General features: G+C 39.1%; 1 protein-coding gene across 3 annotated transcripts; it reads left to right on the top strand.

The window, feature by feature from the left end:
• The first annotated feature begins 867 nt into the window (after positions 1-867).
• LOC117947996 (MAP kinase-activated protein kinase 2-like) lies at positions 868-13,080 on the top strand. 3 transcript variants are annotated; one of them, XM_034877418.1, is made up of 10 exons: positions 869-1,432; positions 5,621-5,760; positions 7,576-7,640; positions 8,730-8,809; positions 10,163-10,289; positions 10,729-10,804; positions 10,954-11,078; positions 11,526-11,611; positions 11,716-11,793; positions 12,054-13,080. In XM_034877418.1, exons 1-10 carry the CDS (start codon positions 1,208-1,210, stop codon positions 12,192-12,194), a joined length of 1,143 nt encoding a protein of 380 aa, XP_034733309.1. In that variant the 5' UTR covers positions 869-1,207; the 3' UTR covers positions 12,195-13,080. The 3 variants fall into 3 exon arrangements, with proteins under 3 accessions (XP_034733310.1, XP_034733309.1, XP_034733308.1); XM_034877417.1 differs by having other exon boundaries at positions 871-1,432; positions 11,713-11,793; XM_034877419.1 differs by lacking the exon at positions 11,526-11,611 and having other exon boundaries at positions 868-1,432; positions 11,713-11,793.
• The last annotated feature ends 1,951 nt before the right edge of the window (positions 13,081-15,031 follow it).

The following is a 15,031-nucleotide window of genomic DNA, read 5'->3' as shown; positions in this document are numbered from 1 at the left end:
AATTGTCATTAAAAGTGTCTACCCATGTGCAATTATTCCATCCAAGTGAACACAGCAAATATGACTGCAGTGGATGTGACAGAAAGGCATAGAGGTTGTGTATATCCAGCCAGTGCACATACCTGTGTTTATTTCCTGTTTTCCAGTGAAGTCCACACTAGTCGAAATACACGCTTTTCTGTCACATCTAGCCTACTGCAGCCACATTTTCTGCGATCTATCAGAAGGAATAACTGCACATGGGTAGGCACTTGTAATGACATTTAAAGCATGTTTAGAGGCTAAAAACAAGTTTAAAACTTGCCCTGTTTAAGCATGTTGGGTGCAAAATCTAGTAGGAGGATAATTTGTTGTTTGCCACTACATTAAGGTTCTGAATATTGAGTACAGCCCCTTTAAGGTGTAGTTAGGCTACATCTTTTTTTCACATTAATCAAAACACAAACAATAAAACCCAATAACCTCAATTGTTTCAAAAATAAACTTATAAAGTGCTGATGATCTGGGACTTAAATTTAGTAAAAGGTAGCTCCTCTTTTGCTATATTATTAGCAGTGTTACCTTTTATTATATTAGCAGCCATGCGTTGGCTGCACTTTTTGCAATAAATGCAACACATAACCGTTGGAGGGCCTTCTTCAGGTAGGGAAGGAGTCCTTACCCCAAGGGAAGGAGTTGAAATACCTCGGGGTCTTGTTAGTGAGTGAGGGGACAACGGAGCGGGAGATTGGTTGAAGAATCGACACAGCAGGTGCGGTATTACATTAAATGTATCGCTCTGTGGGGATGAAATGAGAGTCGGTGGGTGGTAGTTGGGGCCCCCTGTCACCCTCCTTTCCCCAGGCACGCCCCTGTTAGTGTAATGCTGCTTTAACGTCCACCATTTCAGCCCGGAAGTTTGGTAATTTGTTTTTACATTGATTATGTAATTTTTTTATTAAAGGGTGTCCCACTGCTTGAAACCTAAACCAACTTGTTAAACTGCCTGGCAGTTTGTCACGACTCTCAGTTGAAATTTGATTTCCTGACAGTCACCTGCTGCTTGCGGAGGACAAGAGTGAGAGCTGCCTAGCTATCCCGGCTAGCGGTGGGACAACATGAGCTAACGCTAGGTGTTCCGACAAGAAAGTTAACCAGCTACTTCCTGCTGTGAGAAGACGAGAAACGCACCTGTCGGACTTATCACTCATGTGTTTACGATAGTAACATGTCGAATCATCTCCAGCCGGCTTTCCCGATCCAACAGCAGCCTAAACTGAACTCTGCTCCTTTCCCACAATGTTTTGTGAAATCGTTTAACAATCCTCTTCAAATCAAAAGGAACGTAATAACAGACGATTACACTGTAACAAGGCAGGTGCTCGGGATGGGAATAAATGGCAGAGTGTTGGAAATATTCCAAAAAGAGAGTGGAGAAAAGTATGCACTAAAGGTAAACACACTGATCTTTAATCTTTTCTCTGAAGTGTATATATTACAGTAAATGGACGTTGGTCAAATGATATTGAGGGACGTGCTCGTGTTTGTACAGCTGTTATAAACTCTTTATTTTTATTTTTATTGTGGCTATATTAATACAAATATGACGTCCATTGGCCTAGTGTCAAATAGCTGGATTTTAAAGATTGCACCACTATCATGTCCTATTTGCTAATAAAGATAGCAGAGCATGTTATATTTAGTATTTACTAGAAATAACTAGCGTGTATAGTTACAATAATAGATATTTGATATTGGTTTGGAGATGGAGCGTGTTTAGACGTGTTGTGGATGTTTTTGTATATAACTGAGCTCTCAGGACGTGTCACAGGTGGGGAGAACAGTTTTGACACTTGAACCGGTCATATCACCTCTGGCAAGTTCATTTGCACAGTCTTGCACATTATGCAGACCTTAGAACAAATCTTTATAACTATCTGTAAGACTCTCTGCCCTAATGTGGCTTAATTGGGACCTTTTTGACCAAAAACATTATGGCCACTAAATACTACTGGTCTGTGGAATATGGTTTGAAAGATGATTTATGTTTGTGAATTCTGCAGCTTAACTTTTACTAGGTTAAGCTGTCTCCCAAGTGGTGGAGGTGAAGCTTTGAGATGGATTTTGGACTACGTTGTGATACTTTTTGTTTCAAGGTCCTTGCAAAGTAAAACCCAGCATTTTGGAATAGAGTTTAAAGACTTGAATATAATCTGCATTTAAATGGTTTTGATTAACAAAACAGCATTGTGTATTACATCAATTTAATACACATGTACTCAACTCTTCCACTTATAGGCTACTTGTTACCTACATTTTCTGTGATACACAAATATTAGATTTTTTTTCCTGGAAACTTGATTTTCATTACCCTGTGCAGTGAACAGGATCAAAGTCTGGCTAATGATGACAATCATGCAAGGATTTGTCACATGATCAGTAAAAGAAAGTGTAGTAGTTAAGTACTGGTTAAGCTGAGCGGGTTAAAAGTTATGCTTTTCTCTTATCTTTGAGTTGAGAAAATCAGCTTCTCCTACACTATTTTTATCTTTCCTCAGGACAGTAGGGACAGTTAAATGTCACCCCAATGAACTCTCTGGATCAGTTAGTCACTCCTAAGGCATGTGTGTGATATGTATCCAACTATAGAGTACCCTTTGTGATTTGTGCAATCGGAGTGACAGGCAATATTTAGAGCGGAGCCCTGCCAGAGTTTAAGGTGGGGTCACTGTTGCCATTAGATGTGAGTTATGGGTTTGTACACAAGACACGGCTTTGTGAAGTTCTAATTTTTGTCACACAGTTTGTAAATTATATATTGTCCTACAGCTTTTGCCTTTGGACTACCATGTTGAGGTGTCTGCTTTGAAAAAGGGAGTGTTGACTTTTCCTATCCTAATGCTACAAGCACGAGAGAGAGAGAGAGAGAGAGAGAGAGAGAGAGCGAGAGAGAGTGGGGAAAATATCTGTGTCTAAAAGTAGCCTATGCAAGAGGCCTGAGATGGCTGAGAGATTATGACGTCTGGTGGGGTACAGCAGGACCAGGTGTCATGCGGATAGCAAACGCTCAGCTTTCATCAGGCAGTGACGGAGTTTTGAGATGAACAAAATGGACAAACTAGCAAATGACCAATCTTTATCCTGATATTTGTTTGTTTCATACAAGTATGTTATTGTTTGCAAAGCCACATATTTGTGTAGACTTTACTAACTTTTTTGTTGTTAATGAGAAGAAAAAATCCCTTCCCATATTTCTGTTTGTGTGCTTTCTAATTTGCATTTGTCAGATAGTATTTCTCTTAAAAGTGCCATGACATGGTGCTCTTTGGATGCTTTTATATAGACCTTAGTGGTCCCCTAATACTGTATCGGAAGTCTCTTTCCCAAAATTCAGCGTTGGTACAGAATTACAGCCACTAGAGCATGTCCCACAATGAGCTTTCCTTAGTATGTGCCATTTCTCAGTCTGTAACTTTTGAGGAGGAAAGAGGGAGTGTTTTAGTCAGGATATGTGCAGTATTTTAGATTAAATGTACATGCTGAATTTGACTTAAAGTAGACAGACAAGCAGTGCCAGTGTCCAAATCATATATACAGTTTAACATCCAGTTGTCCTTATTCTTTGAACATTCGTAAACATCATTATCTTCCACAGGATTAATGTGTTAGATCATAAATGAGTCATTGTGCAGAAGTTTCTTATTTCTTGTGAAAGTGGTGCATTTCAGAAAACAAGGAACATTTTATCATGATAGACAGTGACAGACTAATCCAGCAAAGAAATGTACAACAGTAAATCATAGTGTGTGGTTCTTCTAACATAATCTGATAAAAACGTCTGTAAAACTGACATCCTGCAAATTTAATGCTGTAAGGAAAATATCACAGCGCCAGGCGGACGCTGTTCTGGCTTTTCAGGTCAACGGGGGGATAGATGGCAGATTGCGAGACCGACAGGATAGATGCCCACCCACTGCGGCTCTCCCAGTGTCCGGGACGGCAAGGGGCACCGCTTCGACGGTCTTCCCCTCTGCCACAGGCAGCTCCACTCTCCACCGCTAGGGCTCTTTTCCTAGATCTCTTCCAGACATCACTGAGAAGGCGGCAGACCAGAGAGGCATAGCGCTCCCGGTTGAGCTTCCAGCCCCTGCTCGCGGCCTCCAGTGGGGATGTGTACGTCCAGGAGCCTAGCTCCATTTTGGCTGTTTTTGGAGGAGGCCCGGGAAACTTACTGCTGCAATCTCTCGCCACGCCTCATTTACACGGGTTCAAGGTGACACAGAAGCGGGTTGTGTCCCATTCTCGACCTGTCCCAATTCAACCGGTCCACTATGGGGCGTCCATTCCACATGCTGACAGTCAAGCATGTGTTGGAATGTGTACGTCACCACAAGTGGTTTATGTCAGTGGCTCTGGATGATGCATACCTTCACATCCACTTCTTTTATCAGGGGGCCCATTTTCAAGGGGCCCAACAGGCATTAAGATATTATGTCCGAGCATGACCCGAGCCCTGGTTCTCATACTAATGACACATGCAGGCTACGTTTTTGTATGGAAAGCCCGCTTTTATTAAGCAGCTGTAGGAAGGCATTGGGAAATGTCAACATACGGGGGCAACAAGCGCACGTTAATAAGCTGTTTCATTTAAAATGTTCAATGTGTTAACCTTTCCTGCTTGCTTTGTTTTCGACCGTGGTGGTTAGAAAACCAGGTGAGACCCGTACCTCCAGGGCTGACATTATAAAATGAATAATGTTGGGATGAAAATCCCTTTTCTGCTGAGCAAGTTAATTCATTTTCAGTCCGGGGTTTATTTTGGACACCTCACACACTGTGTAGACTACAAAACTTGAACTTATTCCACCAACTTTGCTCCGGTCTCACAATTGGTTTTAGGCCAATTTGTATCATGGAAGTTTTTTTATTTTTTTTAATCAAAATAACATATTATCTCATACAATCACCTGTCAGCGCATTGAGAAGAAATTAGTCTATGTTGTGCTTGTAGACCCTTTGTCCCAGGTGGTATTGACTACATCAGCTTCGCCCTAATCCAATAGCAATAGCCTTAAACGTTAAAGGCTATACAAAATAGTTACGTAATATAACTCCAGATTCTAGGTGTAGGCGCAGCCCCCTAAGATTTGGGCCACCTGCTACAATAACATTAGTTGAAGAAAATGCTGATGTTGGGAGCCGGACAACGCGTCCGCTCATATAATATACAGCGTCTGCGGACGTAGTTGAGGGCCGTGCTGGTCGCAAGGGCAGGATATAAAGCGCAAAATGATAAACCCCATTAGTGACATATACTCATAGAATCTGGAGTTTTGTTGCCTGTTGTGGATCCTGGGCTGTCTACAGAGACCGCGTTTTTTGACAGTGTGTTCAGGGGCCAGGCATTTCACGGATAGTGAGGAGATGGTTGCTGTATGTGACAAAAAATGTTGTGGCCTAAAAGATGTGTGACATCAATTAGAACACCTTATTTAATAGTATTAAGATTGTTCTACACCCAAAAATAAAATATATACAGTTCCTATTAAAGCTAGAGCAGGTTCACATGACTGTTTGTAACTTAAATCACGTCAGGCTTTTTGATTTGTTCATTTTTCTGGTGTGTGTGTGTGTGTGTCAGATGCTGCAGGATTGTCCAGAGTCCAGACGGGAGGTGGAGATCCACTGGAGGGTGTCACCCTGCCCCCATATTGTACCCATCATAGATGTTTATGAGAATCTCTACCAGAGCAGGAAATGCCTCCTCATCGTGATGGAGTGGTGTGTTCTTCTGTGCACACACACACACACACACACACACACACACACACATACACACACACACACACACACACACACACACACACACACACACAAACACACACACACACACACACACACAAATAATGAATGTGTGGTCTTAAAAAGTGATTGCATATGTTGACAAAAGTAGATTTCCTTCCTTAATAAAGAGCAGTCAGGCTGCTTTGTCTAGAATATAATAAGGCAGGCGTCTACCTGATCTACAGCCATCTCATGTGTCACAAAAGAATAAAAAGTTGTTGTCAAAGCTGAGTAGGATATGATTAATGTGTTGTTCATAATTTAGTCATCCTGACTTTGAACATTACAAGTGACTAATGATGGATTGTGTTTAGTGGTTACAAGTGTAGATTATTTCCAGCTGTTTTAGATCAAAAGCTTTTTACCTCAAGAACGAACAGGCAGTTTATTGTGTTAAGGAAAATTATTTTAGCTTTCTGTCATAGCAGCAGTTTTTAATACGGATTGAATGGAAAAGTAATAGTATGATAATATAGTGTTTGAAGTCTACTCATAACTCTTTGACATATGCACATGGATTGCAAACGTGAAATTATCTAGAGCTTACCTGGCAAAGCTGTACAGAATGTGAGAAGTCAAATGTCTGAATAAATTCGATAGGACAACAAAGTGTCTTTATGCAGCCATTTCCCTAGCACAAAATCTGTGTAATCTCAGATTGAGCCCAAAGTGTGAGAATGTATCAGCATGATGACGTTCCGTGGGACTCGCACAAACTGAAAAAAAAAAAAACAATATCTGAGGGTGAGGAAGAAGACATATGACACACAAGGACGACAACTACATTTCTAACTAGAGAGACAATATTTGGGAACTTTTCTCAGTAAGGCACTTGTATGTATTAATTTATAGGGCCATTCTCTGCAGATTACCAATGCTCTGAATTTATACTTGCACTTGAACATAATACATACAATTTAAAGGTGCTACGTGTGCCGACTGAATGAAGGAGTCTATTTTATTACTGCACTTGGTCTTAGAATCATCTTCACGCTACATTCAAACTAGACTTCCTCATCTTTTAAATCAGTTAAAAAAAGAACAAGAAATAAAGAGACAACTTCAAAGTTTTTACCAAAATTTGTTCTTGCTACACTGCATACAAATGTTGTCATGTCTTTTTGTTGGATGCATTTTATCTGTATGTGTTTTTTACTGTGTGTACATCTAACCTCTACTGTCTTACATTTGTCATGTTGTTTTGTATTTTGTTGTTTGTATGTCACCAACATGTAACCAATGTGTAACGTTGCTGCCCACTTGACCAGGTCACCATTAGCAAAGATTTGATCTAAAAAAATATATATATCTGGTTCAATAAAGGTTAAATAAAACAAAGACAACACCAACATTGTCAGACAAATTCAAGGAACGATAAAAGACTTGGTAGTTTATGACCAATTAACGAACTGGCTCCTTGACGCGGTGTAATCTGCGTTATGTCCTGTCTGCTGCATGCTCATCTCAGCCACACTCCTCGTCTAAACCAAACGTATCACTCCCAGTAAGTGAGAATCCATCTGACTCGGACAATCTCATGTTGTGTGCTACATTACATGTGTGAAAGGGAAACTCTGGACTTTGTCGGGACCTGATTCCTTGGACATTGTCCGAAGGTCGTATATAAAAACAGATTTAGTAATATGTAGACCTTGGATAGCCTTCTGCTTCTGACTTTACATTGTGACCATCCTGTTACATACAGACTTATTATACTGTGCTTCTTTTCCATTTTGCTGTTTTTGTTTTCAGTATGGATGGAGGTGAACTATTCAGTCATATCCAAGACAGAGGGGATCATGCATTTACAGAAAGAGGTAAAAGGATTATTATTGCTCTAGCAAGTTGAAGTTACAATCCTTACGATATCAATCCTTGTTGATTTGGTGCATTTGTGTTTACTAGTGGTTATAGCAAGTGAGGTTTTTCTAGGATTCTAGGGGCAGCAAATACTCTTCCAGCAGCTATTTTGTCAGAAATACTTTGTACAACTGAAGACCAACTGGTTTGTCTGTTTACAATGTAAATCTATGCTGTTTTGATAAAGAAGTCAGTTTAATTGGCTTTTTTCCCATCATCACTTGAGCAACCATGTTTTTGATTTCTTGCTGTGCACAGTGTGAGTACTTTTTCACATAACAGCAAAGCCAAGTAAAAGGAGTTGGTCACTTTTCTGAGAAGTTGGAGTTGTGCAGCCTGTAGCCTGTAAGCGCTCACTGGGGTCGCTCCTTTTTGTTCCATCACTTCCCTGCTATCTCAGAAAGTGATCTGCTGAAAAAAAAAATGTCCATAATGACAGTCTTGATTTGAAGTCGCTATTTGATCAACAATCGTGAAATTGCTAACCCACAGTTACAAATACAATGTTTCTTACAGTGTGACTGCTTTACAATAAAAGCCATCTGTGTTTTTCCAGTTGAATGCTTTTAATGTGAAGCAGCAACACACAGTTCTGATAGGTCTGTAGGAGTGTGAAGAATAAACAGTAAAACTGTTATCAGTTAGGTAATGACTGGAACGTAAATCTTCTTCATCAATCATTTCTTAATCAATAATCAGGAAATTAATTAGCTTCTTTTTTAATAATCAAAAGTTTTTTTTGTTTTTAATTTAAACTTTTTTTTACAATTTTCTGACATTTTATATACACAATAACAAATTGAGTAATCAAGAAAAGTGATCGAGAACCGAGACACTGGTGGACTCTGCTCTACTCTGACTCTACTAGTAACCTGAAAAAGTGTCAGCCACAAAATACAAGAGGAAACGCTCATTTCATGAAAACCTTTAAGGATTATAACTTCAACAACCCCAAAATGTGCTGGTGAATGTATAATTTAATTTGCATCTTTCCCTTTGAACTCCATCATGTCCATGTCGTCTCTCTTCACTTCCTGTTTACTCAGAGGCCTCGGACATCATGAAAAGTATTGGAGGAGCCATACATTTCTTGCATTCCATCAACATTGCTCACAGGGACATCAAGGTAATATCTCACTGTATGTGGCAAATAGCATGAAAGCACATATAAAGGGCAGTTTTACAAAAATGTAATCTAGAAACCTTATATATATATAGTGCTTAGGAATATGAGACAAGGTATTTAGTTACATAAATGGACCATTATGTTTAATTAATTTGATTAAAAATTAACAAATTAATGCACATTATATTGCAAATATGATTTGAAAATGATTTCCTTGACTCAAATGTATCAGTCATTGTCAGAAGTTTTTAGTTTTTTTAGCAACCCAAATATCAAAGATATTTCCCTCACAATGTAGTCGTATTAGGTTTCTAATTTATCAGGGACACAGGATGTTTTATTCTGATGTTTTATACTTATTGTTAATATAATTCAAGTAATCTTATTTCCACATATGTATGTACCATAGTATGTACCCAATGTTAACACTTTATTTTATTTTAAAAACAGGATACAGTCATACGTTTTTCCTTTTGTTAGCTTCACCAACCAAGTTGTAAAATTGTCAAGTAACCTGTCTCGGGAGACCCAGCAGCACCCCACATCCCTGTATGCTTAACACAACACTACAGCGGATAGCTTTGGCCATCTCAGGAGATAGCCTACACCCTTTGAATAGAGAATTCCAGTATATCCCTTCTGGACAGAGGCTAAAAGTCCATTGTTGCAGAACCACAAGATTTGAAAACAGTTTTGTCCCAGTGGCAATCACTCTATTAAACAAACTGTAGAAATGGTACTACTTGCACAAAACACACAAGCACTTTGGTCATCTACTGTTTTCTATTGTTTTTATCCATGTTTTATTGTCTGTTTTAAATGTTTTAATGTTTTGTGTGTTGCATGCTATGTGGTGGTCTACAAAGATTTAAGGATGTCCTACCTCTTAAACTGTAAACCCACGGGTACCAATAAAGTAACATAAACCTGAAGTCCATCAACGTCAACTCGATCTGAGCCATTTTAACTTCTTATCTCTGATAATAACATTACAAAACTGCTCTAGGGCTTCCATACATACTTGCCTTTAGTTAAGAGAGACAGGCACCATGGGGTGACAGAGAAGGGAATCGGGTTTCCTGGGCAGACTAACCTGCAGAGCTCAAAGTTACCAGCCAGCTAACCTGCATAATGAGAAAACTGAGCATAAAATAGGATATTTGCAGCATCTGTTGTCATCCCGCCTAATGTTTTATGACAGCTATGTGTTTATTCTTATATGACACACATGTTTATTTACATTATTTTTTTTAATTTTATTTCTGTTTTTGTTTTCTTATGGTTGATAAAAATCCTATCTGTTATCTGAATTCTGTTCTCCAGATGCTTGATTGCTATTGCTGTCTCTTTCAGCCAGAGAACCTGCTGTACACTTCCAAAAGCCCAGATGCCCTCCTCAAGCTGACGGATTTTGGGTTTGCCAAAGAAATCACCACTTTAAACTCTCTAGCAACACCATGTTTCACGCCTTACTACGTTGGTAAGACGCCAGAACCTGTGAGCTACATGTGAAAGTAGTTGTATCAAGTTGACGATATACAAGAGGACTTTGCCTTACAGACACTGACATTTGCAGCTGTGAACATGTAATTTTGTTTCAATGAATGTCTGATTGAATTATGCGAGTTCCTTTGAGATGAGACCTCTTGATGTCAGTATCAGTATCTGCTAAACAACGATCTGTGGGACAGCACAGAACATACTGTTTTGTGTCATTATATTCATAACACATTTCTACCATCTTCTTTTCCAAACATAACAGTCTTTTTGTTGAGTGCTTTTCTCTGAGGGGATTTAACAGTTTGCTTCCCGTGGAAAGTCGCTAGGCTGAAGTGGGTTACAAAAAGTTACATCCTGGGAACTAGTCGGAAAATCCTTGATTCTTCCAATTTAAATACTTTCCTTTGACATTGTGACAGCTCCAGAAGTTCTTGGTCCAGAGAAGTATGACAGATCCTGTGACATGTGGTCTCTGGGTGTCATTATGTATATTCTGTAAGTCAATCTGTGTGATGTGTTCTCAGTGATTTTACTATTTTCATCTTGCAATGAGAACGTTGTTTAAATTGACGCTTCTCTATATTGCTCCTTATAATATGATTATTCTTGTCATCAGATTTGTTTTCGTTCTGTCTTGCACACAGACTTTGTGGATATCCCCCTTTTTTCTCACATCATGGTCTGGCAATATCCCCAGGAATGAAAAGAAGGATCTGTAATGGACAATATGAGTTCCCCAACTCCGAGTGGTGTGATGTCTCTGAGGAAGGTAAGTGGGAGGTGTGTCGGAAATTAAAATTAGTTTTATCAGATTGCAAATCTGTCATGCTAAATGCTCCTTCCCTTCTCTGTTTTACTTTCCATGCATGCTCAACTACTTGAAATAAGTGTTTCTCTTGGGTTGACTCACCATACATTTTTGTAAACTTCCAGTAATGATATTATTCTGTGGCTTTAATACAAATGTACAGCAGCAATGCATAATAGTGATTTTTCACTGTCTTCCTGAAATGCTTTTGGATTCTTTGAAGTACACATTGCAGCATTCTGATTTTATATTTTTGTGTCATGTTGTCATCAGAATTAAGCCTAATGACATTTGAAAAAACAACAACTGTCCCTCAGAATTGCAGTTACTGTATGACTGTGAAATATATGTCTTCCATATGGTAGCGGGGGACACATATGAACACTAAATAATGATTTCCTGTTTCAGCCAAACAGCTAATTTGTCACTTACTGAAAACCGAGCCTACCCAGAGAATGAACATCAGCGAGTTCATAAACCATCCCTGGATTAATGTGAGCAGCTCCCTGTAGGCTTGAATCTTTGTGAGCAACTGCTGCCTTTCAGAGATGTTTGTGAGATTTCGACACTTATCCATATTCTCTCGCCAATGCAGCAGTCAGTGGAGGTCCCACAAACGCCTCTTCACACCAGCCGAGTGCTGCACGAGGAACAAGATGTCTGGGAGAAGGTTAAGGTAAGCGTGGTCACTTTGCTGCTGCTTCTTTAGACGAACAGAAACGACTCTTGATTTGTTTTTATTAATTGAAAAATTAGGAGTATGGTTGAGCATGGGTTTGGGTTTGATAATATAGTTCATTTTAAATTATTTCATGCTCATATTTTATGCTTTACACATATTCTTCATCCAATTAATATTAACTTAAAACTGGATGTGCGTACTGTTTAAATCTCGGTTGTGTTTGATAAAAGTGCTATTTGTATTGTTATCATCAGGAGGAAATGACAAGTGCCCTGCAAACCATGAGAGTGGACTATGATCAAATTAAAATCAAAACCATTGAAGACTCTACTAATCCTCTACTCTTGAAGAGAAGAAAGAAAACTAAAAACTCAGCCACACAATCTCCGGGCTAGGGAAATAAAGAGCTAGTCAGTTCCCTACAAACATACATGCGTACAATTTTTCAGGAAAAAAAACTTTCAAGGAGAGCTTTAGGAATGATGTGCATTGCCAAGTGCCTTTCAAATAATACCTTTGTAATGTGATTTTAGTCATTTAAATTTATTTCTGTTCACCTCAAATGATTTAATGATTTTAGGCATTTTGGTAAATGTGCTTTATGGACTTTTGAACTATGTATTGAAAAATAGTGTGTGTGTGTGTGTGCAGTAAGGCTTATTCATGACTCCTCTCACTAGAGGAAACAAAAATCTACTGCATGTGTTGTATATTCTGACAGTTGTAATAATTTTAATGTACATATGTAAGTGAACTAAGTCGGCGTCAACTGACAGTTTTTAGGTTGTTTTCTGTCTAAAGTTGTACTGTTCTCAGTGTTAAAAAACATTTTGACTGACTTTTTGCCTTGAGGGTATTCATTCACATGTGTCTTTTGCATGATCATTACCAGAAACCAGAGCTTTTGTTTTGTATGCGTACGTGATGTCAGGAGTATTTCTCCTTTCCACAATTTAGAGGATTTCTTGCCACATTGTGGTTGTGTAGCATCTAAAACTATTTTACCATGTGTAGCAACAATGAAACTTGCTACGCTCTTGACGGGTGATAATTGCATTTGATTGATGAAACACTGCTATCCACTGGACAACTTGTGCGCCTGTAGCATTTATTTTCCCCAAAGCAGTAATTTAGAAGTAGTTGTGGGAGGTCTGTCTGAGGCATGGGAAGAAAAGTGGATGGCCGTAAACTTTTAGATTGTGACAAGATTTACAGTGGACGACGTTGCACATTACTGTTATCTTGTGTCTTTTAGTCTGGATTAAATCTCTTGATATTCTCTGTGGTTTTGCGTGTTGTTTGATCCGATTTCTATGAAGTCAAATAAATGTCCAGGAGCTTAATTGTAAAAAAAAAATAAAAAAAATAAAGGAGGTTTTTACTTGCATGTTAAAACATATCACATTGACAGTAAATTAAGTGCTCTGAGGACAGGGAAACAGAATGAAGCCGTTACTGGAAAAGTTGTTTAGTTTTCACTTTGCGTAAAAGCCCCACATTTTGTCATTAGCACTACTGCATTTTGTCACATAAGTCTATTTTGCTGTGGAAAGACAGAATGTTGTAAGGTTTCAGAAAAACAGCTGTTCACAAAATGCATGATCATGTAATAGGCTGAAGATCCAACACATTTCTAGTTGTGGCTGTGTAAGCTTACTCAGAGAGTAACTTCTGCTAAATACAATGTAATGATCCTTTAAATCTCCATTACATTTTTATGTACAGGAGCAGGAAGCTACAGAATCTACCTCCTAAAATTTATCTTCATACATACATTTACATATATACATACACATTCTGTATATGTGTATATATATTTATATACATAATTAAATATACACATATATATATGTGTATATATACACACACATATACAGTAAGGAAAATAAGTATTTGAACACCCTTATATTTTGCATGTTCTCCCACTTAGAAATCATGAAGGGTTCTGAAATTGTCATTGTAGGTGCAACGTATGATTTTTTAACTATTTATTTGTATGATACAGCTGAAAATAAGTATTTGAACACCTGAGAAAATCCTTGTTAACATTTGGTACAGTAGCCTTTGTTTGCAGTTCCAGAGGTCAAACGTTTCCTGTAGTTTTTCACCAGGTTTGCACACACTGCAGAAGGGATTTTGGCTCACTCCTCCACACAGATCTTCTCTAGATCAGTCAGGTTTCTGGGCTGTCGCTGAGAAACACGGAGTTTTAGCTCCCTCCAAAGATTCTCTATTGGGTTTAGGTCTGGAGACTGGCTCGGCCCCGCCAGAACCCTGATATGCTTCTTACAGAGCCACTCCTTGGTTATCCTGGCTGTGTGCTTCGGGTCATTGTCATGTTGGAAGACCCAGCCTCGACCCATCTTCAATGCTCTATCTGAGGGAACGAGGTTTTTCCCCAAAATCTTGCAATACATGGCCCCGGTCATCCTCACCTTAATACACTGCAGTCGCCCTGTCCCATGTGCAAAAAAACATCCCCAAAGCATGATGCTACCCCCCCCCCCCATGCTTCACAGTAGGGATGGTGTTCTTGGGATTGTACTCATCACTCTTCTTCCTCCAAACACCGTTGGTGGAATTATGACCAAAACTTTCTACTTTGGTCTCATCTGACCACATGACTTTCTCCCATGACTCCTCTGGATCATCCACATGGTCATTGGCAAACTTAAGACGGGCCTTGACATGTGCTGGTTTAAGCCCGGGAACCTTCCGTGCCATGCAGGATTTCAAACCATGACATCTTAGTGTATTACCAACAGTAACCTTGGAAACAGTGGTCCCAGTTCTTTTCAGGTCATTGACCAGCTCCTCCCGTGTAGTTTTGGGCTGATACTCACATTTCTTAGGATCATTGAGACCCCCCGAGGTGAGATCTTGCATGGAGCCCCAGTCCAAGGGAGATTGACAGTCACGTTTAGCTTCTTCCATTTTTTATTGATTGCTCCAAAAGTGGACCTTTTTTCACCAAGCTGCTTTCAACAAGTTTTTGACGGTCAGAATTCCAGCTGATAGACAGGTGTTCAAATACTTATTTGCAGCTGTATCATACAAATAAATAGTTAATACAAATAAAAATCATATATTGTGATTTCTGGATTTCATTTAAAGATTGTGTCTCTCACAGTGGACATGCACCTACGATGACGATTTCAGATCCCTCCATGATTTCTAAGTGGAAGAACTTGCAAAATAGCAAGGTGTTCAAATACTTATTTTCCTCTTTCTA

Source organism: Etheostoma cragini, chromosome 7, assembly GCF_013103735.1.
Source record: "Etheostoma cragini isolate CJK2018 chromosome 7, CSU_Ecrag_1.0, whole genome shotgun sequence".
NCBI lineage: Eukaryota > Metazoa > Chordata > Actinopteri > Perciformes > Percidae > Etheostoma > Etheostoma cragini.
This window is presented reverse-complemented; position numbering and strand designations above follow the sequence as displayed.

Bases quoted from the DNA above. Each gene is read 5' to 3' on its own strand.
- LOC117947996 (XM_034877417.1), top strand. From the start codon at position 1,208: ATGTCGAATCATCTCCAGCCGGCTTTCCCGATCCAACAGCAGCCTAAA. The intron at 1,433-5,620 runs GTAAACACACTG...TGTGTGTGTCAG, and splicing joins GAGAAAAGTATGCACTAAAG to ATGCTGCAGGATTGTCCAGA. The intron at 11,612-11,712 runs GTGAGCAGCTCC...TCGCCAATGCAG, and splicing joins TAAACCATCCCTGGATTAAT to CAGTCAGTGGAGGTCCCACA.